This window comes from Syngnathoides biaculeatus, chromosome 8 (genome assembly GCF_019802595.1).
Source record: "Syngnathoides biaculeatus isolate LvHL_M chromosome 8, ASM1980259v1, whole genome shotgun sequence".
Taxonomy (NCBI): domain Eukaryota; kingdom Metazoa; phylum Chordata; class Actinopteri; order Syngnathiformes; family Syngnathidae; genus Syngnathoides; species Syngnathoides biaculeatus.
The window spans coordinates 15,123,754-15,150,426 of NC_084647.1; the positions used below are offsets into that span (position 1 = coordinate 15,123,754).

Genomic DNA, 26,673 nt, shown 5'->3' on the forward strand with positions numbered 1-26,673 from the left:
TCATTAGCACGAATAGTTAAAAAAAAGAAAAATCACACCATTCTCTTTCCAATGTTTACAACTTGACTGATCAAGATATTCAAATACTCAAAATGGTAAAATAAAGAAATGACAAAAATATGTATCGCAACAGAGGTACCATTCAAACAGTGGCAGCACGACAATAGTGTTTGGTTAATTGTTTTTTTTTTTCCCCATCACACTGTTAAATGTGCGATACACCTCACCTTTTAGTGTGGCAATTCAGCGGTTTTATAGCTACATATTTTTATTTAATTGCATTGTTTGAGTGAGAAAATGGCTTAAATGTATACTGTGTAACTGATTAAGGGCAACCGCAAAATTCATTTGATGATGAAATAAATTCATCCACGAGCATGTTAAGTGAGGTACTTAAATGAATATATTGAGCCCCACTTCAGTCAAAGAGTTATTATTAGGGAAAAAAAAAAAAAAAAGTTAAATTCACACTCCAACTGCCCACAACAATAAAAATCACTGTGGTGTTGAAATAAACTGGGGAACAATCAATCCTCGGGATTAAAAATGCTATCATTACACAAAAAATACAGTTACTATACAAAAACTGTAAAGTACTGACGTGTTTGGATCTTCCTCTTGGTTGGATATTTCCTGTATATATAGATTTTACAATACCGCAACAAATGTTTAAAGTGTCATTGGATGGTGTCAAGGAATGGACTTACCGTGTGGAAGTCATACCAGCGCGCATCAGGAACATACCCTTCAACATGTGTGACTCCCTGCCAATCACAAAGCCAGTGGTGGAGTATTGAAAAGAAATATCCAGAGAGCCAAGCATAAATAAAAATAACAAAATAAAACCAGTGAAAATGTGTGCTTCATAAATATGTAAAAGGTGAAGCCATTGTTTATGTTTGTGCGCACGTACTGGGTCAAGGGCAGGAGTGATAAGAAGAGCAGGTCCCCAGAGAAACTGTTTATAAATGTCCCAAGTAGTTCTATCGTTGACAAACCTGTGACACAGCAGCATATACCATGTGAAAAATGAGTATTGAAATAATCGTTTCAAGTAATCTGGCAAATGCAATTTCACTGGTCTGAATGTTCCTTTTGAGTTGAGTTGGTTTAACAGGGCAAACTAAAACAACTTCAATCGAAATATAAATACTATACTATATGCATTTACTCATCAGCTATAGGAGCATTTTTTTTTTAATTTTCTGATTTTATTTATTCCATCCTTGACTGTGTGTTTCTTGAAGGCTGCATTCATTTTAGGGGGCACATACTAATTCAAGTGAACACCACATCTAAAAGTCCCGAAAAAATATTAATCAATTTTGACCCACTTACTCATGCAGTAGAGGCCGGACGACTGTGTTTCCTTTCGTGTGAGCTTCATACATGAGCGTATACAGGTAGGGAAGGAGGGTATAGCGAATATTGAGGACTTTTCGGGATGCGTCGGCAAAGGTGGAGTTCCAGGAAACAGGATCTTGTCTCTAAAAACAAAAAATACTCAATAAACAATCCCACATCAAAAAAGACAACATTTTTTTTCTCCCTCAAGTTTGCTGTGAACAGAATAAAAGTAAGAAATCTGATTAAAATTCTGACAATTCTTCTTCTATGAGAAGGGACATTTTGAATGTGAAAAACAATCAGATATTGAAAATAATCACATTAACATTCGTGGGCAGCGTCCCATTTTTGGGACCTCATGATTTTCACGCATTATATCCTTCAGTATATCAAAATATTTAAGTGTTTTCGTCTGAAGCCATGATTTGGTATCAGGAGAGGATAACTCATTGGTCAAAGTTAGCACGGAGTTATTTCCCTTTCCTTCCTGACCCAACATGGCTGCCTCAAGTACACATGGAGCGTTTTCCAAGAGAAGGGAGAAAGGTCAGTATGCAACCAAGTTTGTCTTCAAAATGCTAATCCATCAGTAATATGAATGCGTAAGTGTCATTCTAGAATAAGAATCAATTAATAAACATCTCTAGTATGTACCACTTCACAGAACTGATAACATACCCGTCCCGCGAGAGGGTACATCTTTTTTGCCCTTTGTTTTATGCGTTAAACGAAAAAGAAGAATTTCCTTGATTCTGGCCTGTTAGGAGACTTTTATCTCAATAAGGCAAAAAATAGGCATCCTGCCCATGAATGGGTTAATTAACATTGGGGTAAAAGTCCCCTTCCATCAAATGTCTATTTTTCTACTCGTTTATGCATAATTTAGGTCATCTATGCAGTTTGTCAATTGAATAGCACAGGTCTAGAAAAACAACCAAATCCGATTTCTGTGTGTTTATGATGTAAAACATTAAGTCATCATTCAAGTACCTACACCTTTGTGGTGGCCACATGTCCACCCATCTCAGTAAAATTTCCTGAACAGCGATGCGGTTGTGTGGTATGCATAGCTTATCATTTGTGTCAGATGCCAAGAGGAGGTGAAGAACAAATAGTTTCAATTTATTTTGGGAGACTTTCCTATGGATTTTGGAACCTCATTTGTCCTGTGTTCGGAGCTTTTATGGGGAAGATGGCTTCGCCTTTCGGCTTAGCTCCTTCTTACCACAACGGACTTAAGGCCCTATTACTGCAAACGCTGCAATGGTTCTGCTGTCGATCTCCAGTTCCATTAATCCCTCACTCATGAACAAGTTCCCAAGATACTTGAACTCCTCCACTTGAGGCAGGATCCAATCCAGGACATGGAGAGGGCACTCCACCCTTTTCCGACTAAGGACCGTAGTCTCAGATGTGGAGGGTCTGATTTTAATCCCAGCCACTTCACGCTTGGCTGCAGAACGCTCCAGTGAGAGTTGGAGATTACGGCTCCAACATAACCACATCATCTGCAAGGAGCAGCGACATGGAATATGAAGCTCAACGGCGAGTGTCTGGTGGCCGGGCATGCTGCACCCATGAGGCCTGGCCGGGCACACCCCGAAAGGGTAATGTGGTAATGTTCCCATGGATGTAACACCTGTGGGAGTGTCCATAGGGATCGGGTACAGCGTGAGCTGAGCAGTGGTTCAATCCCCAGCTACAGATGCTCGCTCGAGAGATGTGGAACACCACCTCTCTGGTCAGATCCCATTGGTGTGTAATGCTGCCATATTGTATGAAGCTAAATGTATTGTTAAAAGACATTGTTGTCCCCAAACGACTATGTTAACCCTCAATCCTAATGAGTTATACAAAATTGATTGATGGCTAATGGATAAACAAATGTGTTCAACCTGCATGGTTATCAACTTTGGACAGGTGACAATGTGGTGTTTATCTTAAAGTACCGTATTTTCCGCACGATAAGGCGCACCGCATTATAAGGCGCACCTTCAATGAATGGCCTATTTTAAAACTTTTTTTTTCATACATAAGGCGCACCTCATTATAAGGTGAATAGAATAGACACTACAGTAGAGGCTGTGGTTACGTTCTGCATCCATTAGATAGAGCTGCACTAAAGCCTCAATAGTGATCTATATATAAGGCACACTGGATTATAAGGCGCACCGGTGGCTTTTGACAAAATTAAAGACTTTTGGGTGCGCCTTATAATGAGGAAAATACAGTAATACTGTTATTAGTTACTGAAAGACATCACATAACCAAAACCCAACATTATGTGTTATGATCAGCCTAATGCAGTGGAAAATACTTTTATTGCCTTCACATGTCATGATTCAGTTATTTATTATAATCTGTTTTGGTCTACTTCTCCTGAGTGGATCTGTAAAGATCGATTTCTTTCAAAACTGTTGATCCAGAGCATCTCAAAGTGCTCACTCGGTGTGGAGAGTACGTAGGCCAGGTCATGTAAGGACTGCAACATTCCCAAAGTCAATAAATTGGATAAAGTTCCTTGTTGAACACTGAACTGCGCATTACAGCACTGTAATCAATAGACGATGGCGGGGGAATGGCAGCACAATGGGCATTAGCATCTCATCGCCATTCTCAAACCACATTTAAGCTGCATTCAATAATACATGCACGATTAAGGCCCCTTGTGATCTGCCGGATGGAATGTGAACCAGGAATGGAGTGTGGACACAGAAAATGTATTTATTTTATCCCAAGGGTTTTGCATTTTTCACCAATTGAAACATAATTTTTTCATGCGCCTATTTTTGAACACAACACGACCTCAGAAACAACACGCATCTTGAATGTTTCCTTTCCCAAAGATGCAATGCTGGTGAGTAATCATCAGATCATCCTCAGGTAATGATCATCTAACGGACGAGTCGGTCGCCTTTGGTCCCCCCCCAAAACCAACAATTTGTGGTGAACACTTTACCACCCAGTGTGAATCAAACAGATTTTATGCCTGATTATCAACACCATCGCCTAATGGGTGCAGTTTTCCTCAGACTGTTTTGCTGCAACTCTATAATTTTAGCAATTAAGGATCGAGGATTTATTTCCAACTGAAATGTAATTCTTAGATTAGTTGCCGAACGGTTATTTCCTGCTAATATGACTGAGTGTATGTTTTTTTTTTTTTTTTTTACTGACTTTGGATCGAATGAGATTAACTTTCTTTTCGATTAATTGTACAAAGTCTGAATTATCTGGAAGAACAAGTGTTTGTAATTGTCTTTCTTCTTAGTAACCCTCATTTCTCATTCTCATGCTAAATGGTGTGAATGAATGTATTTAATAAATCATGCTACATTGTCAAAATCAAATAAGAACAACTCATGACAAGAAAGTTCAATTCCCTAGCTCCAAACTCAGAATAAACATACAATTCAGTAACATTTTTGTCATATTCCATTCATCCACTTATCCTTACAGGGGTTGCAAGAATGCTGGAGTCAATACCAGCTGTCATCGGGCAGGAGGCACCCTGAACTGGTTGCCAGCCAATCGCAGATCACATGGCAACAGACAACAGTCACAGTCAAAATCACACCGAGGGGCAATTTAGAGCATCCAATTAATGATGCATTTTTTGGGGGTGTGGGAGGAAACCGGAGTGCCTGGTGATAATCCACACAGAGACAGGGAGAACATGCAACTCCACACAGGGAGGGCTGGGATTGAACCCGGGTCCTCAGGACTGTGAGACCAATGCTCTCCAGCTGCCCCACTGTGCCGCCCATCATATTCCAATCTGTGTTTATTTAAAGTTTGGATTGTTACTTCGAGATGAAAAAAGTATTGCAAGGCCGAGGAAAAATTGTCATAACCCAAAGCATACAGATTGCTGTCTGGTCCTAGAATTGTGACCCAATGTTGCTTTTTTTCTTGTTTCTTTTTTACTTACTGCATAGCTGACACGATCCATTTCTCAAAGTTTTTGATTCCAAGCTTGGAAACTCAGATCTTGGTCATCATCTTCTCTGCATTATCCCATTTGCAGGCCTTTACAAAACCACGAGAATAATGGGGTTTGTATGCATGTTAGCGGTGTGGGGTAGGTGATGTGCAGTGACGCTTGGCTCACCTTGAGAATTCAATCAAGCCCCCCCCGTCCCATCCCCAAGACATACACATGCATTCACTCACATGCACGTGCGTGCGCACACACACGACCTGTCCCGTCGAGTACTTCAGACTCCATTGCAGAGAAATTTTGCCTCATGGGATCGATCCCTGGATAGGCCTTATTGGATTTCTTAGATGTTTTCCAGAGCTCTTAAAGGTCACTGCAAGAATGAATACCACCCACACAACAACACCAAACCAGTGTTTCTCTGGGTAGATTTATGTGTATGCGTGTGCGCGCATGTGTGCGTGTGTGCATATGTGTGTGCATGTACGTGCGTGTGCATGCTTGGTGTTACGTCAGCCACTGCTGGTCACAGACCAACATTATATAAATAAATAAATAAATACATAGTACAGTACATACATATTTTGCACCTATAACACTTTTCACTCAATCTTTCATGTGAAGCTACGGTATGTCCGTTACGTAAAACTATTGATTATTCTTTCGTTTTGTTGATCCTAAAGGTTGTGAGTTTGGTCCTTGGCCCCTTTGACCACGTCCAAGTGCCCTTGAGCAAGATACCGAGCCCACAGTTGCTCCTGACCTGACCATACTTCATCAGTTGGTAAACAAAGAAGTTTGAAAGCTGTTTGAGGAGCTTGGAGGTAGTAAAAAAAGTAGTCTTCAAGTATGAGCCCAATTGCCTAAAGGCCCATGCTGTGTCCCCCCATCCTCCACCCCCAAAAAGTTGCATCAATGGAAAAGTTAGTTTAGGGCTTTGTGAAGAAGAAGAAGTTTGATTTGAACATTTAGTATTTACTTCTTTGTATTTAGATACAGTGAAGAAAATTTTGCAAGTTCTCCCACTTAGATATCATGGAGGGGTCTGAAATTTTAATCGTAGGTGCATGTCGACTGTGGGAGAGATAATCTAAAAAGAAAATCCAGACATCACAATTTATGATTTTTCTAACAATTTATGTGAGTGATATAGCTGTAAATAAGTATTTGATCACCTGAAAAAAACAATGTTAATATTTGGTAGAGTAGCCTTTCTTTGCAATTACTGAGGTTAAACGTTTCCTGTAGTTGCTCACCAGGTTCGCACACACTGCAGGAGGGATTTTGGCCCACTCCTCCACACAGATCTTCTCTACATCAGACAGGTTTTTGGGCTGTCGCTGAGAAGCACAGAGTTTTAGCTCCCTCCAAAATGTTCTATTGGGTTTAGGTCTGGAGACTGGCTAGGCCATGCCAGAACCTTGATATGCTTCTTACGGAGCCACTCCTTGGTTTTCCTGGCTGTGTGCTTCGGGTCAATACCATGTTAAAAGACCCAACCCACGACCAATCTTCAATGCTCTGAATCATACATTGTGATTTCTGGATTTTTCTATTTAGATTCTCTCTCTCACAGTGGACATGCACCTACGATGAAAATTTCAGACCCCTCCATGATTTCTAAGTGGGAGAACTTGCAATATATCAGGGTGTTCAAATACTTCACTGTATTTCAGTGATTGTCTTTGTTTACTCATTTGCTTCTAAATCAATTCATATCATTTGTTAAGCTTTTTGTACAGATTCTTTTTACAGTTTGTTATTATTGTTTCTCTAACACTTGGCTCCACGAAAATAAAGTTTCTTCTGATTCTAGTCTGCATTGGTCAATTCTAAATTATAGTCTGTTAATACTTATTTACCGTACACTGCTAAGTGGGTTATAAGTGGGCATTCGTTCCGAGTTGAAGTCATAGTTGTAATATACTGATATTTCTCCCAACACTGAATCCCTGCACTAGTAGTCTGTCATGGCAGGCTAAGCTTTAATCATTCTCCAGGGAGTTTACTCACCCGGTTGCCCTTGCCATTATGGTTACGTGAATATGGATAGAAGGCACCCAGTTGCATCCAGCGAAGACACATCTCATACTGGGCCGTATTAAAGAAACCACATATGTCTGCTCCAGTCTGAAAAGGGTTCCAATGAAAGAAAAGACAAGAAAATAAACACAAGCAATAATCACAAATAATATTAAGATTAAGTAAATAAATATGTGGACTGTTTGAGAACTGTATAACATGCAATGTTTAATCAGCAGCATTATCTTTTCTCACAGCATTAATTGAGTTATAATTTTAGATAAATTGATTGTTGAGTGGTGGCAGCACGGTGGTCTTGTGTCTGCCTCACAAATGAGAGTGTTATCACGTCTCCCTATGAGTAGGTGGATTTTTCAGGGTACTCTGGCTTCCTACCACATTCCAAATACATGTCACTTGCACTATGCTTCTGGAAGCCATGACAGCCCATAACCTTCCGAGACTCAACAGACCATTTCTGTACTGCTCATCATAGATCCTGTGATTGACTGGGAGAAAACTTAAACAGAAGGACAAAATACCTATTATCCAAGGTGGCACTACATTTCAGACAAACGAGGATGTTGTGGTTGGAAAATAGCGTAATAGGTGAATTGAAGATCGATAAACAGCATGCACGACATGCATCAAGGTTCCACGCTGAGCCCCTTCCTGTTTGTGGTAGTAACGGATAGGCTGACAAACAAGGTTAGACTGCAATCCCCTTGGACCATAATATTCGCAGATGATATTGTGATCTGCAGTGAAAGCCGGGTGCAGGCGGTGGAACAATTTGAAAGATGGAGGTACGCAGTGGAAAGGAGAGGAATGAAGATTAGCAGAATATATGTGCGTGAATGAGAGGAGCAGAGGAGGAAGACTGAAGCTCCAGTGAGAAGAGATAGCGAGGGTGGATGACTTCAAATACTTAGGGTCAACAATACAGAGCAATGGTGAGTGTGGTAAGGAAGTGAAGAAATGGGTCCAAGCGGGATGGAACAGTTGGCGGAAGGTGTCTGGTGTTCTATGTGACAGAAGAGTCTCCGCTAGAATGAAGGGCAAAGTTTATAAAACAGTGGTGAGGCAAGGTTAGAGAGAGCAGACTTCGATGGCTTGGACATGTTCAGAGTCGAGAGAGTGAGTATGTTGGGAGAAGGGTGGCGAGGATGGAGCTGCCAGGCAAAAGAGCGAGAGGAAGCCCAAAGATGGATGTTGCGAGGGAAGACATGAGGACAGTGGTTGTTAGAGATTAGGATGCACGAGATAGGCTTGGATGGAAAAAGATGACATGCTGTGGCAACCCCTAACGGGACCAGGCGAAAGCAAAAGAAGAAGAATTTTGTTTATATCTTATGGATATGTCGTTTTGGGGGGGAAACAAATAAAGACTTTTTTCCCCCTCTAAAGCAGAGGAGACCTCTGTCCAAAGATTAAATACAGTATAGAAGAATAATTGGTTGAAGAAATGACTTTTTTTTTTTTTTTTTTTTTAATGTTGACTGACAGCATTCAGATCCAGGCCTCCTGCGGTAATAACATGCTGCACAAGATGTCCTTTGATCAAAGTGTCCAACAAAATGAAATAACATCACTGAGGCCATGTAATCTACTTACAGCAGACAAGGTCACATCAATAAGATTATGTCTTACAAACAAACGAAAAAAAAAAAAAAGGATCAGATGATACTTACATAAGGGATGCCAAACAGACTGAACTCCATCATGCCTGTGAGATAGGAAAATCTTAAGTGACTTCTAAGTGAAGCTCCCTTTTCTCAAAGTCTAAAGGCCTTTTTTCACGTCGCACTTGGCAAATCATTCATTGTGTCGGCTGAGGGGCGTCGCCGCGTTTTGAAGTGGCGCCGGGCGTCATCGGCGAGAAAAATGTCCCCTTTTGGCGCGTTGATGCGTTGACGTCATGCATTAGTGTATGAATGGATCTTTGAATAGGTGAATGTGAGGCACTGTAAAGCGCTTTGAGCGCTGTGATGGTGTATATAAAGTGCTATATAAGTGCAGCCCATTTACCATTTATCCTGAAATATCGGCTTAGCCTCAAATATACTTTAAACCGGTCTTGGTGAAATTCTAACTCACCAACAGGTTCAGACAAGCTATCACAATAAGATCAACTAATATCTTTTTTTTTTCCTGGCGTTCGTCACAACCTCTTTAAAATGAGCGACACCGGGATTTTCATTTGTGTAAAAGACAGCGACATCTTGCCCAGGTCCGATCTACTTCAGTGGGAAAAATTGTTTACTTCCTAATTGGCTGCTACTTCAGCTCTTCATAATAAGGGATGGCTTCATTCTCATTGCCGTGGACGTTGTGCTTTGACACGGGGGCCTTGCGCAATGAACAAGTGCAGTGTGAAAATGCCTTTAAAAGGTATGCAACCCGATGATTTGGGTGCCAAATATGTTCATTATGAGCTCATAATGGTCTTAATATTCCACATGTTTGCACATACCTATGATGGATTTATATAATTGGTCCCAGCTGGCGTTGTTGTCACCCAGCCAATGCCCAGCCCATTTTCCACTAGAGGGGTAAGTTGACCTGGTCACCACAATTCCTCGTCGACCAGTCACTTTCAGCAAGGCACTGTGTAAAGGAGACAGAAACAGAAATAGTTATGCATCCGAAAAAATAATAATCCTAAAGTAGGTCTGTTGTGTGACACAGTACAGTGCCGAAGGGCCCATTCCACTGATGGAAACATGAAAATGTAAATGTAAATTTGAAATTTCTCACTCATGACCTCTACATTCTTTTCATTTCTTTTAGGGATTGCTTCTTTTTGTGAAAATATACAGCATCTCATCTATGGCGCTTCACATATAACTATAGTGAAAATTTGGACTATAGCTTGTATGTGGAGGACTCGCACTCTGTTATCAGAACTACTTATTTTTATTCTTTATGCTTCCACATCGTCAGTCTAGCTGTGTTCTAGTCTTGTTTGGCTAAATGATATCTCTTTGCTTTTGAATGCTTCTTCCGCATACCTTTCCAAACTGCCTACTTGCAAGCTTCAATGTCAGGGCCGAAAATAATCACGTCTATTCCACCCTCTAGCCAGTCATTCAACCTTATTTCTAGTTCCACAGTGACAGAGTTTGGTCATGTGTGTATTATTTCCAATTAATAAAGTAATATCCGTAATACCTGAACTCCACCTGAAGATATTTCAGGAATTTGGTATCGGAAAAGTGCAAAACAAACAGCAGTCCATTAATTGGGGATTGGAATCTCCCCCCCCCCACCCCCCACCCCCATCTTGGAGTAAATACCTAAAACACAGGTGTGAAACTCAAGGCCCGGGGGCCAGATTCCACAAAGCCAAATCTAGAGCGTCAATTTCAATTATTCTTGGAAAAATCTGTACAAAAATTTCAAATTGTCATGCATCATAAATGATAAAGTTGAGATATTACAAGCATTTTTGTGTTATCAAACATGAATAGTTGACAAACACATTACCCTTGATTTCTGATTCCAAAAGTAGATCATAAATTGATGATGTAAATACGATGAGACGATTAAATATTTGTATTGTTTCACAGTCATAACGGCCCTCTGTAGGAAACCGGAACCACAACGTGGCCCTGACCTATAAGTTATGATCATGGAATAAGGATGTAGGTTTCAAATTCTGTGTAAACTAAGTAAGAAAGCGTCATTTGCTGTTGTATTTGTACACACAATATCAACAGAAGTATATGAGCATGTTAATATTTTAATTCTTCTTCTTCTTTTCGTTTTGGCTTGTCCCGTTAGGGGTCGCCACAGCGTGTCATCTTCTTCCATCCAAGCCTATCTCGTGCATCTTCTTCTCTAATACCCACTGTCCCCATGTCCTCCCTCACAACCTCCATCAACCTGTTTTTGGTCTTGGTCTCTCTCTTTTGCCTGGTAGCTCCATCCTCTGCCCCCTTCTACCAATATACTCACTCTCTCGTCTCAGAACATGTCCAAACCATCAAAGTCTGCTCTCTCTAACCTTGTCTCCAAAACATCCAACTTTGGGTGTCCCTCTAATTAGCTTGTTTCTAATCCTATCCAACCTGTTCAATCCAAGTGAGAACCGCAGCATCTTCATTTCTTCTACCTCCAGTTATCCAGCCTGTTGTTTCTTCAGTGCCACAGTCTCTAATTTGTACATCATGGCCGGCCTCACCACTGTTTTATAAACTTTGCCCGTCATACTAGCGAATACTCTTCTGTCCCAGTATTTGAAGTCATCCACCCTCACTATAGCTTCTCCCTGGAGCTTCACTCCTCCTCCTCCACCCCTCACATTCATGCACATATATTCTGTTTTACTTTGGCTAATCTTCATTTCGCTACTTTCCAGTGCATGCCTACATCTTTCAAATTGTTGCCCGCTCCCTGCTTTCACTGCAGATCACAATATCATCTGCGAATATCATAGTCCAAGGGGATTCCAGTCTAACCTCATCTGTCAGTCTATCCATTACTACTACAAACAGGAAGGGGCTCAGCGCAGAACCCTGATGCAGTCCCACCTCCACCTTAAATTCTTCTGTTACATCAACAGCACACCTCACCGCTGTTCTGCTGGCCTCATACATGTTTTGTACTATTCTAACATATTTCTCCGCAACACCAGACTGGAGCATGCAGTCCCACAGTTCCTCTCTTGGTACTCTGTCATAGGCTTTCTCTAGATCCATAAAGACACAATGTAGCTCCTTCTGACCTTCTCGGTACTTTTCCACGAGCATCCTCAAGGCAAATAACGCATCTGTAGTACTCTTTCTAGGCATGAAACCATACTGTTGCTCGCAGATAACTTCATTGTGTGGATCATCATCTTTTTTCTCTACAGTTTCCACAGCTCTGAACAGCACCTTTGTTATGTCATGTTAATATATTAATGTTTCCCTATATATTTTGTCAATTATGTCCATTCATATCATATACAGTAATATTCATTCATGCACTATTAAGACTAATTGTGGGTTATTGTGATGTGAAACACAGCTCAACTCTGACAGAATCATATGAAATGTCTCACTCATAAGTGGGCTTCGTGTGAGACCAGCCATAAATGCTGTGGACATCGTAGTGTCTGACTGGCGTTCCATCGCTGAGTATCTGTTCGCTGTTCATACACAGAGTTTTGTGATTTAAGCCAAGATCTTTGGAATCCAATGCTATTTGGACAAAGACACAACAACACAAGCAAAGTGATGGTTCAATGAAATGTAAGATAAGAAATAGAAAAGCATATGCTGTGGTGCAGTCCTACATGGCATATATGGAGGCTTCTCAAGCAGCGGGTTATCCAGGCACTTCCCCCCGACGGTACCGTGTACAAAACTGGCGGGTTCGTTCATGTCCTACAGATAAGGAAGAAGAGACATTTGAGTGTTTAGGAAAACATAATTGCATAATTGGGCAGCAAAAACAAGCGTTGTCTTTTCAGTTACTCACAATCCAGAGGCCATCAAATTTCATAGTAGTCTGATAGAAATCCTGGATTTCTTGATGCCACCACTTTGCTGTCGTATTACGGAAGAAGTCAGGGAAGGCGGTGTAAGCCCTGTAGAGCTGCAAGGATGTGATCAAGTGATGCATGTGTTGAAAGTCAGCTAGGTTTTATTGCATCTTTTCAACTTGTAAGAATAAGCGCTTTTGCTATGTGCTCTCACCTAGAATCCATAGTACAATGGAATATCCCCCCCCCCAAAAAAAAAAACATTTGGGTTCAACAAGGATTTTCTCGAAAGTCATATCAAACATTTATGACTATGCAAGAATTTGTTACATTTCATGAGATTTAAGTTCAATGAGCATCTAAAAGATCAAATCTAGAGGTGCTTTGATTTATTATCTACATTTTCGTGTGATGTCACTGCATGAGGGTAGCAGTGATGTCAAAGAGGAAAAGTGTCTTGAGGGTCAGAGAAGCAGAAATTTAACGCTGCAATAGAAGGCAGCTTTGTGAAATATTTGTCATAGAATTCATTTAATATCAACATGTGTTGCCACAGTATGTGCTGTCACAGATGTGAGACAAAACAAATTCCAATCAGATCACCAACTGTTGCATTGCATTATCTTACTCGTAATGAGGAGTTGTAATTCTTTGTTGTAAACGAACCTAAACTTGAACATACTCTACATGATCTAAAAAGTTTATGAATCATGTTTTACGATACCTGTACTTGGGAGTCCCAGTCCAGTGACTCATTTACTATGACATTAGGGTAATCTGGCCAAACCTGCAAAGGCAATGAATGCGATGCTGCGAAAACTTGCCAATAGTACACACAGTATATACTCTATTTAAAAAATGGTCTTAGTATTTGTATTTCATTTCTGTATGGCTATTCAGGGCACCTCACCTTCCCCCACACAATGTCATCACTGAGTGTTTTGGGCCATTTAATGAAGACATCCGCTGCATTACCCCTGTCATAGGCAGGATAATGAGTCTCATTGCCTGAAATGGCTGGGTCCTAGGAGGAAAAAAAATAAAATGAAAAAAAAAATAAAAAAGGCATGAGGTTGTATTAAAAAAAAAAACCAGCTGCACTGGTTTTTGATCAAAATGTGCAAAATGCAGAGACAACAATAAATTATTCTCTTATGCATTTTTTTTAATGTTTGCCATTAGTCTCTGTATGTGTGTGTGTGTGTGTGTGTGTGTGTGTGTTACACAGAATTTCAGACTTGTTGATTACCAGAATGAAGATGAACCTCATGCCTTCTTTCCTCATGTTCTCAACCAGGGCAGGTAGTCCGGTAAAGTCCGGGTCCAGGACAAAGTCAAGCTGCCGATTCATGTAATCAATGTCCGCATACTGAACGTCCTGCAGATTCCAGTTAGAAAACAAATATAAAAACATCATGATATGATCATCTTTCTTTTCAGAGGCCCCACCAGATTGTATTTTTTTTGCAGATTAGACCTCTATGAATGAATCCATTATCATGTTTGAAGGCAATGTCCTGTACATTTATGACAAACAACAACAGAATCCCACCCTGTTGCATTTTCATCTTCATAATACAGTACCAGCCTATGGGATCATCGTTTGTGCTGTATTGTTTAAACTATGAATAGTAGCAATTTGATTTGTTATATTTTTTATATTATATAACCTGGATAATAAATTATTCCCTTAGGGGGAACTGTATATACCATAATATCTGGCCTACAAATTGCAACTTTTTTCACACGCTTTCAATCCTGCAGCTTATGTGGTGATGCTAGTTTGTGCATTTTTTTTTAAACTGCCGCAAGGGGACACTCGAGCGGCAAAGGTGAGAATGAGACCGGTGGAATATATGTGCCGAGGAAGTGACTTTTACTGGCCCATTTAGCGCTGTGCTAGCGTGTTGCTGCTGTGTTACTGGTGTGTCTTAGTGAGATTTACTCGCAAATTATGTTTTAACCGATCCTGTTAGCATTAGCGCAGCGCTAGCGTTAGCACTACCATTAGCGTGGCGTGAGCGTCAGCGCCACGCGAGTGTTAAACTCTGTGTACCGTCTTTCTTTGTAAATATCTCACTTGCGGCTTTTACACAGATGCGGCGTATGCATGTACCAAATGATAGTTCCTGTACAAAACTTACTTTACTCGGTGAGGCTTGTAAGGTGCGCTCTGTAGGCCGGGAATTACGATATATATACACAGATACCATATATAATTATGCACAGCTCTCAGAGAACTTACATAGGGAATATTTGCTGCCCTCATTTGCTTGTAGAGCTCTTCTATCTCTTGGTCATTAGCATAACCATAGCGACAGAGCTGGAATCCAAGGGACCAATAAGCAGGTAGAACAGGTCTTCCAATCAGCTGTTAAAATTAGAAAATAAAATAAAAATAAACGAGGAAGTCAAAACACTTTAGCAGATGAGAAAAAAAGTTGTTTTGGAACAAGTGTGAGTGTGTGTGGGTGTGCTTGTGCATGTGCGTGTGTGTTGACTGTCCAAATGAGAGAGCGCAATGAAGTGAAAAACTCCCAGCTGCTGCAGTCCATCAACAGAGGCCCAGGGCCAGACAACACACACGCATGCACACGCACGCACACAAACACACACGCATGCACACACACGCATGCACACACACACACACACACACAGCCTCACAAACACTATTTAAAACATGTAATACACACAAATCAGAAAACTAAGAAGACTTACAGCAGTGTACTGCTGCACCACCATCTCAGGTGTAGGTCCAAGGACCATGTAGAAATCCAGGATGCCTCCCACAGTTCGATAGGTTAATGCTGGTGTCGGCTGAAAAGTCACATCTGTGTGCAGAAAATATGAGATTTTATGGTTCATTCTAACATATTCGATCACTCTTCTCTGTGTGCCAAAACGTGGTTTAGATCATCTTGGTATGATGAGAGCATGAAAACATGAGGGAAAAGCCAAGAAAAACAAGTACAAGAATTGTATGTTTGCATAGTTTTTTTTTTTTTCATAATTAATTCTGTGTGTTACATTTATGTTGACATTTCCTTCCTAGTTGCATTCCATATGTATAATCCAATGGGTTATTTTACATTTTTATAGAAATGGAAAATCCCATCAAGTCACTACAAAAAGCTCCAATATTTTTAAACAATTACAATTGTACAGTATGTATCCTCAAGTTTGTTGTAATTGAAAGGTCTTTTAACACAAAAGGACACAAAACTGTAGACAATGTAAATAGATTTGAGTAAACTTAGAAAATTTAAGGAAGAACTCCAACTTCAATTGGACCATTTTTTTTTCCCCAGAAAATAGAATTTGAGTGTGTGTGTCTAATATCGTATATTTGTCTATTTTCTGTAGCACCTAATTCCAGCTGACTATGCATGAGAGGAAAAGCACCCCCTGGACCAATCATACGGCACACACGGTGTTGACAAATACTGACATTCGTAACCTTTAAAGCGATTTACAGTCTTGAATTACTTAATATCTACGTTATTTGGAATGTGACAGGGAAACATGCAAACTTCACACGGGCCTGAGTCAGGATTCAAACCTTCAACTTCTTGGCTATCTTGCATACATGCTAACCACTACTGCACTCTGCTGCCAATTTAAATGAAATGAAATCATTTTGAAAACAATTTAAATCTATTTTTTTCTTCATCACATCATCCGTAGAAGAGGCAACAAAGCGATCTATGAAGCCGTCTCTGACATTTACTTGAGGGCAAACTTAAGCAAACATGTTAAGTCGATACATATAAAGTGTGTATGAAAATAGCGCCGTGTTAGTTTTAAGATGCAGCGGAGTGTTATCTATTGCTGTTAGCTATACATAGATTATTATGATGTGGGTGGGTTTGGGGGTCGGGGTGGGATGGGTCAAGAAACCCTCATTGAGTTGCATTGGGATTTTAGATGGCTTCCTTTCATGCATGATAAAATATTCCATAAATATTAACTGCCACAGTGAATGCCCACTGCATCCATGTCAAGGCTTATGCCGATATAACGTGTTTTCTCAAGTGTTTGCCTGTGTGCGTGTGCGTGTGTGTATGGGTGTCCACACGCAAGTTCTGACTTCCTCTCACCCATTGCATTGCTGTTTAGCAGCAAAACACCATGAGCATCACTGGTGGTCTCGAGTCCCATATAGAATGGGTGGACTCCATAGCAGTTCTTCTTGTACTGTAACAAAGAGAACACAAGTCATAAAGGTGACATTTTTTTTCTTCGTCGCTACATTATTCATGTGGTGTGCAAGAACATTTTTTTTTTTTTGGTTTTACTTTTTAGTAAAATCTGGGCTCATAAAGTGCATAACTTTGAGACTTGTGTTACCAAATTGAACTATGAATTAGGATGGAAATATGCAAGCAAGACTGACTGGGCAAGAGGGGACACGGTGACGTGGTGGAGAAAGGAAATCTGCCACTTTGAGATGTCAACATATATGACAAAAGCTCACGGGCATGTCAGTCTTCATCAGCCTCCAACTCTACTGGTACCTTAGGAGCTGTTAGAATTGTGTGTGTTTGTGCATGTGTGTCTTTTTGTAGGGTAGGCGTGGGTTTCTGTGGGTGTCTTGGATTTTTTCACTGATTTTTCACTAACAGGGCACTTGTTTTAACAAAGCGAATGTACATCCATTGACATCATATGGCGTTATGTATGCAATCTTGAGTTAAAAATGAGGAAGGAAAAAATAATTTTCATTTGCTTCCTGGAGGAAAAGAGCTACTTTGTAACCATTGGAAGTGCTCAATCTCAACAAATGGCAATGACCTACGGGGTCCCTCAAGGGTCATTTCTTGGACCTCTCCTGTTTGACTATCATAGCTATGCAGATGACACACAGTTATATTTGTCAGTGTCTCCAGATGACTACAGTTCAATTGAGGTATTGTGTGACTGTCTTAGGCAGATTAATAACTGGATGGTTCTTCAACTAAATCACAACAAAAATGAGACAAATGTTTTTGGCAATAAAGAAAAGAGAATTCCTGTTAGTAAACACCTGGACTCTTTATCTTTAAAAAAACCAAAGACCAAGTCCGAAACCTTGGTGTTCTGATTGATTCCGACCTGACTTTCAACAATCATATCAAATCAATCACAAAAACTGCCTTCTACCTTCTGAAGAACATATCTAGAGTGAAGTCTTTTATGCGTCAAGCAGACCGGGAAAAGCTCGTCCATGCTTTTATCTCAAATAGACTTGAGTACTGTAATGGCCTTCTGACTGGACTCCCCAAAAAGAATATTAAACGGCTGCAGCTCATTCAGAATGCTGCAGTTCACGCTCTGACTGGAACACAGTGGTCAGAGGATATAACTCCAATCCTAAAGTCCTTGCACTGGCTTCCGGTCAGCTTTAGAATAGATTTTAAAGTTCAGCTACTGGTCTATAAATCACTAAATGATCAAGAATACATGAAAGAAATGCTTATGGAATACAAAACCCAGTAGACCTCTGAGATCGACTGACTAAGGTCAAATAGTGGAGTGCAGACTCCAAAGCAAACATGGTGAAGCAGCATTTAGCTATTATGCTGCACACACATGGAATAAGTTGCCAACAGAGGTGAGGTCAGCCCCAAGTGGGAATGTTTTTAAATCCAGGTTGAAAACTCTTATTTTTTTTCCTGATGCTTTTTAGACTGTTTCCACTTTTAATCATATTACTTGGACTAAATTTAGTTTTAACTGTCTTGTTGTAGTCATTTTCATTGTTTTTATCCCATTTAAAATGTTTTATCTCTTTGTTTTCAAATGCTATTAATCATGTAAAGGACTGTGAGTTACCTCGTGTATGAAGTGCGCTATATAAATGTGCTTTGCTTTGCTTTTGCTTTGCTCCAACCATGTGGAACACCTCATCGTCTTAAGTTAATAAAACACAGCTTCTAAACAGCCCCTATATACGTTTCATTTGATTTATTACATCTAGAAGAGACACTTGAAATTAATAATCAAGACAGAAAAGATAATGTTTCAGTAAGATACTTACTCCAGGAGGTTGGTCTTTGGAGAACATTCCCCAGGTGTGGTAGTTCAAGTCATGTTTGAATGTTAAATGTTCAGTCTCGCCAAAGCCGTAGACGTACTCAGAGGACAAAAGTGTTGATATTTGAATGAACATGTCGGAGAAGGTAAAACCTGGCACTGATGAGTCCCAACTGAAGAAAAAGCGACATAGGCCTTAAATCAATCAAAGAGGATTATTGTAAAAGGGAGTTATTAACATCACAACATTTCATCTCCCATGAAATGCTGTCATATTTTCTAATATAATAATTAGCAACATTTAAACTGACCAACTTTGCTCAAAGAGGTGTCAAAATATGCACATAAGGTGGAATAATTTTGGGAGTGGATTATAAATATTATTTCAAGTTATACTGTTCTTTGCTGTGAGCTACTGCCCACTCACACTTTATTTGCATGATCTCATACGCGGTCTCCAACGTGTTCATATGCCGCTCAGTGACTTGAATGTGGTGTGAATGATTGTCCGTCTCCAAACCGTACGCACCCCGTGATTGATAGGCACACAGTCTGCGTTTCGCCCGAACAACCCTGAACAGGATAAGCGGTAATGTAAATAGATGGATGGATGGCTCAAATATTGTAGAGTTGGCTGTGCAATTCAATTATTTTCACAAGTTTTCATCCTGTAACTCTTTGCATGTGTGCATATTTCCAAAAGAAGTCAACTTATAAATCGCTGCTGTTATTGAAAGCAATTAACCTCAGCAACTCATTGTTAAACTCAAGGAGAGGTGATACTGATAAAATAATATAAATCTAATGGTAAATCAATCACACATCGGGTCATTTATCTAGCTAGGGCAGCATAAAATTGATTTACTGTGTTTTATCTATTTTTCTGTGCTTACTAAATGCCTTTTTTTGTCTTAGATATACTCGCACAGTATTTTTATTTTTGTAGTTTGGAGTGATATAGAACTGCAGTGCAACATAATGAGAGGCGATAGACACACAAGAAGGATGAAATATTAAAAACCCAACATGATAAGAGTGCAGTTCTATACTACTCCAATAATACACATGGGAAACTGTAAACATTGATAGTTTCAATTAAAACTGAGCCTAAGCATCTTTGTAAAGGCATATCTTTATGTGGATGTCTATATTGGAAGTTATTAAACTGTACAAATACACTATTTTTGTTGCCGGCAAATGCATGCAGCAATAATGTTTGCAAATGACATACAATATTCAATATCTTTTCAGTCTATTACATTGTATCTTATCTCCATCAAAATAATGTATTGCTAATGCAAAGCGGTATCAGTGGTCAATAACATCCAATTTTAGTGCATTGACCAGAAAAAAATGAAACATTTCTGCTTTTCTTTAACACTTGAACTCACATCTTGGTCCCTGTGCTTTTCCGTATGACCTTGATGCCAAATGGATTACTTTTATAAAGGACCTCGTAAAGCCGTTTGTCCTCATTAGTTTCAGGAACAGGCGGCAGAGACAGCGGAACTGGAACCTCATAACGGATTGTGTCCGGGTCCCAGATCTGGACAGAAGGGCATACTTTATGTGGTGAACACACGATGGCAGTGCTGGCGGAAATAAAATTATTCAATACAGGGCAATTGGTAGACCATATGAACAAAAATAATGGGACAAAAGGGCCTGTTGTAGTCCCTCCCGAGTTAATATCGTTGTATTCTGATGGCACTTGAGAAAAACTTTGGCCCTCTATATAGTCCTCACACATGGATGAATGGACTGACAATTAGAGTATACATACAATACAATATTTAACCATAACATACCATTACCATACCATTTCACTAGACTATGTTGACTTACACTTTGCAATGGTGACATGATGCATGCATCAACAAACCTTGAATTGCAGCATGTTACTGCTGTGGAAGGTGATCTGAACATTGAGATTGTCAATGTCAGGTGACTCAGGACGGCCGCTGCCCCGGTACTTTTTGTTTTGTCTGAGCGAGAACCAAATGCCAGACTGGGTTCCTTCATTTAGTATGACACGGTATCCATGGTCTTTGGGATAGAAGCACCAGGGAACACGATCAATGATGCTTTGCTGAATAGGATGTTGGAAGAAAGAAGCAGATTTTAGACTAAAAATGGAAAATTGGGTTTTGAAATGACATTTTCCATTCACCTTCCAGATGCAGCCTCGAGCCTTGCACTTTGCCTCATCTGCATCCTCCTCGGGGTGGCAGTCAAAGCGCTGGTACTCCTCTTGCAACACCTCCCAACGCACAAGGTATGTCTCCCCCAGAGTTAAAGACAGGCGTCGTAAGAACAGAACCTGCATTTGAGTGGGAATTGCAAGTAGTTACACGGCGCGAAAAGTTGCCATTATCTGTCCTGCAATTGAATAGCAACAAATCCACTGTGCACTCTAGTTTGAATCACAGTGAGGTGAGATGGGCTCCAGAATTCCTGAAATGGATGCTGGCAAAAGATGCCATGATGAGAGTGAAGAAAATTTGGTCTTCATGTAATCACGGTTTTTAAAACATGTTTTTCCCCAAGTACTGTACCTAAAATTTTTCATTCAAACAGTCTGGTGGTTTTGCTGACCGCCAATCGAACAGCTATGATCCAAGCCTTGGTCAGTACGACCAACACATTAACTGGACAGATCACTTCACCTTAAAAATCACAGACAGACAATTAAAGTGAGTCTTGATGTATTCCCCGTTATCTGGCCCACCTCAGGGTTGGTGCACCATATTTCTTTTGTTTCACATATAGTAAAACACCTCTGAGAACAAATGCGTGTGTGTGTGGGGGGGGGGACCAATTCTCCTGCATGGTGAATCAGACGGGCTTCTTTGAGACCGACTAACTGATGTGCTTGATGTTGTTTGTGCTACCAATTAAGACACATCTGTTAATTTCCAAAGCTGCCTCAACAGAATCTGTGGGGAACTATGAGTCACAGCAAATCTTGGGAGAGCTCTGCAGTCACAATACCACCCTAAAGCTTCTTGGTATCTCTTTGCTAGACATTCACGATTTTCATCAAAATGTGTCCTTTTTCTTTTGAAGCCATATTTTGAAAACAAAAGTACAAAAGGAGTTCAGCTGGGAAATACCGTGACGGCACGATTCAAAATTTAGAGACTGCAGCAAAGGACACATAAAATGCAGCGAAGGTGCTCGGATTCTTATGCTAAGTTATTAATATTAGAAACAAACTAGATACATAAGCATCAATTCGATCTATAAAATGAATCAGGCCAGCTGTGACTCCCATTGTAAAATAGCAATATGGTAAGGTTTTGAATGTGGAGGAAAAATATATAATACATTTTAAGAATTTTGTGCTTGAAAATGTTGAGTTTAGAGCACTCCTGTCCTTCACTTACAGGAAATGACAGTGTCAAATTTGAATATTGTATCCTTCTATGCTTGACCAGGAAAAAAAAAAAAAAAACATGAGCATTTTCTCTTCATGAAACTCTCCACAACATATGTTAACTGGACATTTTCTTATTTTATAGACTCTTCTTTTGTGGGCTTTTAACACATAACCCTTAGCTCACAAGAAAAGGTTGTTGTAGTTGCCCATTCTCTTTTTATATGCACACACCCACCCACTGTAAAATGTTACCATTTCTCACACTTACTGGCTAACCTTGAAAAGGAAGAGCCAGGATTGTAAGTCATTCACCTTGCATCTGTCCTGCATCAGTGAAACATGAATATTTAAAGACTTTTTTAATGTATTTCTATTTTCGTTTGCATTACAAACAAGGATTGAATTAATAGATTTATTTCAATCAAAACTAAATAAACTTAAACCTGCCAAATATTGTCTTCATAAATATTGGAGTAAATACTAAATAATCCTAAATAAATACGATTGAATTCAGTACCAAAAGGCATATTTTGTTTATATTTGTAGAGAAAATGTAGTGTTTTACTAATCGGCCTACGTTGTTGCATTATTTTAGCTATGACATGATAATAAACAATGTACCTAGAAACATTCTCCAGCCTCACACAGCTGGTTGAGAGCAAATAAAGAAATAAAGAAGCACCTTCATTAGCATCAATAATATAACATACAAGTGTGTGAATGAGGATGGGTATGACAGAAGCAGTACCTCCTTGGCTGTATCATACTGTATTTTGGAATCTGGAAGAATCGTAGAGTTTCCGAGTGATCCAGGGCCCACGCGTGTCACAGTGACGGACAAAGGAGGGTGGGCAATGCCTAAGATTGTGATGTTCTCAAAATGAAGGTTGTTGGGATCCGTGTAGCCAGCATGCATCACCTGCATGGTCAGCATTTGCTGTGAAGCAGAGGAGGCAGAATATGCTTGATCTGCATCCAAGTCCTCCGGCCATTATGCTTCCATTTTCTAATGTGATCAAATTCCCACTGTAATAACTAACTCGGGCTTTGATTTTGCTTTTATGACAGGAAATTTTAAACCCTACATAACATTCTTGGGAGAGTCAAATATGTGTACTGTATTTTCTCAAACAGAAATTGGACAAGGTATGATCATTAGACATTTGCTGTGCCAGAAAGGTCTTCGCTGGTTTTAAACTTTGAATTTGAACCCAGATCAGATAGAGAGAAAGGAATGGATTTAAAAAAAAAAACAAATGAAAAAAAAATGGTGTGCAAGGGACACTTACATGGGCAACAGTGAATTTGTAGTGGATGTAGTTGCCTTTTTTGACAGTGTCTGTGGAAAAAAAAAAAAAAAAAAAAGAGAACAGATGTTGGAATTTGTCACAGTGATTGGACATAGACGGTGTTCTGTCACACTGAGTGACTGACCTTCATTTGTTCATCTTTGTGAGCAGAATGTTTAAACAGTTCAGGCACAAGCATTTTCGATTGAAGCTACACAACCTTAATGGAACAGCTCCATGTATCAAGAAAATAGTTGCTGTCCTTTAAAGTAGCACAAAATCCTTTAAATTCATGATTGTAAGATTTTGAATTACTTGTCTACTAATGGAGTTAAATACAGTTCAACTATTAATTTGAATAGTCCAAAAAAAAAAAAAAAAAAAGAAAAACATGCCTGCAAAACTGCAAAGTCACATTTAGTTGTGTTTGCTCTACTCCCATTTGGACCAAAAATAAACACTATTAAAGAACGTTTACCTCGGGAATCTCCATCATCCCAGAAGAGTTCCCCTGAAGCCTGGGCTCGGTCATCAAGAGCAATAATCAAACCCATGGGATTGCGTCGACTATACGTCAAAATAAAGAGAGAAATATATTTCACACACTGTGCAATGTCGAATATAGAATACTCGCACCTGAAAATAGAAGACATTTTTAATGTTTTCAATCTAGTTAGCATAACTACATGAGATATGTACTATGATAAATCATTAGGATTCAGGGAGAACTAAGGGCTCTTGCCAAGCCTTTGGATGATTAAGAATTGATTAAAAGACATGCCCGTATTGTTAATATAGACTGTATAATTTATATGCATCACATTTTCCCCTTTTGCGGTACCAATTATTAAGTGTTTTTATTGCAACTGATGCAACGGTCACCAAGGGAACCAGCTGATTAGTGCAGGTTGGAGCTCCCGCTCCCCAGCAGTGGCCTCCTGCTCCCCCATGGGGACCTCCAGGCATTCCTAACCTAGATGTCTGAATATCCTGCTTGTTGTACAAGCTGTTCAGGGTTGCCCCATGTATTCGCAGTGCTGGACATCATAGGCAACCGATTGACTACTAATTTCGTGGGACATATCATACACATTACAAATTTGAAATGAAATCTTCATCCCAAATCATCAGATTGCTGTTAATAATTGAAGTCTATTTTCCAGTGAATCAGTACCTGTCTGTGGTAGTGACAGCAGGTTTCTGCGTGGGGAGAACTGCACCGCCTCTGATGTGCAAACCGAGCTTGTCACCAGGTAGATTCAGCCGAATCTTTTGTCTGCGCTCTGGCAAAGGTTTCATCTGATTGGTAAAACCAGAATACGTCACACAGCTTGTCTCAAAGCAGAACCGAGGTTCGATACTACCAGTACAATAGGTTATTTTGCTTTGTATATAAACCTAGCCTTCTTGCAGTTAAAAGAAAAAAAAAAAAAATCTTTTGAAGAGTCCTCCACAGAGCCGCTCACTCCGTCATTGCCGCCGAGGCCTAGATAGTGCACACTTTATTTCTGATCTCCCGAGGACTGAACTTTTAGAGCAGGCCGAAACAATTTAAAAGGATCGTCTCTCGATCTCATCTCATTCACCATCCTATTCTACTGTAGGTCCTGTTATCCTCTCATGTGATTCTCTAAATCTTCTGTTCTCTGTGTTTCCATCAAGGTGTGTGCCATTTTATGTAGTGCGGTGTGTTATGGCTGCGTGTGTGGGCTGGAGTCAGCACATCTAAAAGCGACTTCGAATTCTCCTCTCACTGGCTGTCCTTAACCCCGTAATTCCAGTCCTTCAGTCAGTAGAGCACATTAAGAAAGCAAATCAGTTTTACGGTCCACGGGTGCCTTTAAGATTGATGCCTGCTCACCTGTTTGGGAGGCCATGTTTTAAAGGAAATATTTAGGATTTATAACACGTACTGTTATTGTAAAGATCAAACAAAGGTGTGCTTTTGCACCTCACACAGATAAGATGAAGATAAAAAAAATAGAATGGTACTATTGTAATGTATTTCCATGCATTGAAAAAAAAAACAGTGAAATAGTACAAAGACATACTGTACAAAAGTAAAATACACACAATATCCCAATGTCTTTGTCCTCAAGTGTGTCTCACTCTCTTTTTTTACTTCATAATGTAATTTGCTGTGTTAGTCCTGTACTTCTTGCACTAGATCAGCCGCCCTTATTTCCCTCATCCCCCTACCTAGATAACCACTAGGGACCGACCGGGACAAGGGGCCAGCAATGAGAAAGAAAATCTAATCGCCCATCTGATCAGCGACCATTTTACAATGGCACTGTGACGTCCAAAATAAGATCCCAGAGGGTCTAAACACCTCTTTTATCTCTTCGTAAGGAAGATGGTCCCTCCGCTTTCTCCGGTCTCGTCTGTATGCCTGATTCCACTCTATCTTTGTCTTCAGTCTCACTCGGTCTTATCTCTCTTGTCTCCAAGTCCCAGACAAAGAACTTCATGCATAGACTTCCACGTGATACTCTGTTCTTTGTGTGTGCTAATGCCTCTAATACTGATAAGCCCCCTCTGCAATCATTCTCTTGAGCACTACATTTACCATTTGATTGAACCTGTAGAATTAAAGCATTCTTGCACAATAAATTAATCCAGCAAATGATGCAGCAGCTAAGAATCCAGTTTAGCCTAATCGTGATCCCTCTCCCCTGTTGAGGCAGTTTATGATATTTACTTTTTGTTAAGACTGTATCAAGGAGATGGTAATTTGGCTCCATTGACATTTATGGATCACGTTTTTTTTTTTAATTGGATTACACAATGCTAGATGATCATGTCTTATCTTCTTAAATTGTGTAACCAGTGTGGCCATACATGGCATTCCAAATTATTATGCCTAAAGGAATGTATTCAAGACTGTTTCATAAACATGAATTTGTGTTTAGATGTTTTATAAATTTATAAATTATATATAGATATATAATATACATTTAAAAATTAAATATGTCTCTATAGATCACTGAAATTAATAGAGAAGTTTGATTATAATTTACCCAGATAAGCCTGATTACAGGAAAACGAGGCTACTTAATGATTGTAAGCATTATTTGGCAAATCATACATGTGTATTTCATATATTTGTGTGTGTGTATAGGTGTGTTTGTGTATAAACACATGCATGTGCACACGCATCCACACACGCACTTGAAAGGTGCAATATTTTCCAAACGATATCTCAAGTGAGTATACA

At 39.7% G+C, this 26,673-nt stretch overlaps 1 protein-coding gene across 1 annotated transcript in view; it reads right to left on the reverse strand.

The window, feature by feature from the left end:
- The window catches only part of si (sucrase-isomaltase), a 93,010-nt gene that overhangs the window by 19,433 nt on the left and 46,904 nt on the right, over nt 1-26,673 (reverse strand). Inside the window, exons 21-43 of the mRNA XM_061828098.1 lie at nt 24,631-24,755; nt 23,935-24,023; nt 23,457-23,506; nt 22,916-23,104; nt 20,959-21,108; nt 20,671-20,877; nt 20,180-20,334; nt 18,793-18,961; nt 16,874-16,970; nt 15,495-15,607; nt 15,022-15,147; nt 14,026-14,154; nt 13,687-13,800; nt 13,501-13,563; nt 12,773-12,889; nt 12,588-12,678; nt 12,354-12,492; nt 9,783-9,916; nt 9,001-9,035; nt 7,301-7,417; nt 1,339-1,487; nt 914-998; nt 708-764 (exon numbers count right to left, since the gene is read on the reverse strand). Coding sequence (XP_061684082.1) covers nt 708-764; nt 914-998; nt 1,339-1,487; nt 7,301-7,417; nt 9,001-9,035; nt 9,783-9,916; nt 12,354-12,492; nt 12,588-12,678; nt 12,773-12,889; nt 13,501-13,563; nt 13,687-13,800; nt 14,026-14,154; nt 15,022-15,147; nt 15,495-15,607; nt 16,874-16,970; nt 18,793-18,961; nt 20,180-20,334; nt 20,671-20,877; nt 20,959-21,108; nt 22,916-23,104; nt 23,457-23,506; nt 23,935-24,023; nt 24,631-24,755 — 2,700 coding nt within the window. The remainder of the gene's footprint in view (nt 1-707; nt 765-913; nt 999-1,338; nt 1,488-7,300; nt 7,418-9,000; nt 9,036-9,782; nt 9,917-12,353; nt 12,493-12,587; nt 12,679-12,772; nt 12,890-13,500; nt 13,564-13,686; nt 13,801-14,025; nt 14,155-15,021; nt 15,148-15,494; nt 15,608-16,873; nt 16,971-18,792; nt 18,962-20,179; nt 20,335-20,670; nt 20,878-20,958; nt 21,109-22,915; nt 23,105-23,456; nt 23,507-23,934; nt 24,024-24,630; nt 24,756-26,673) is intronic.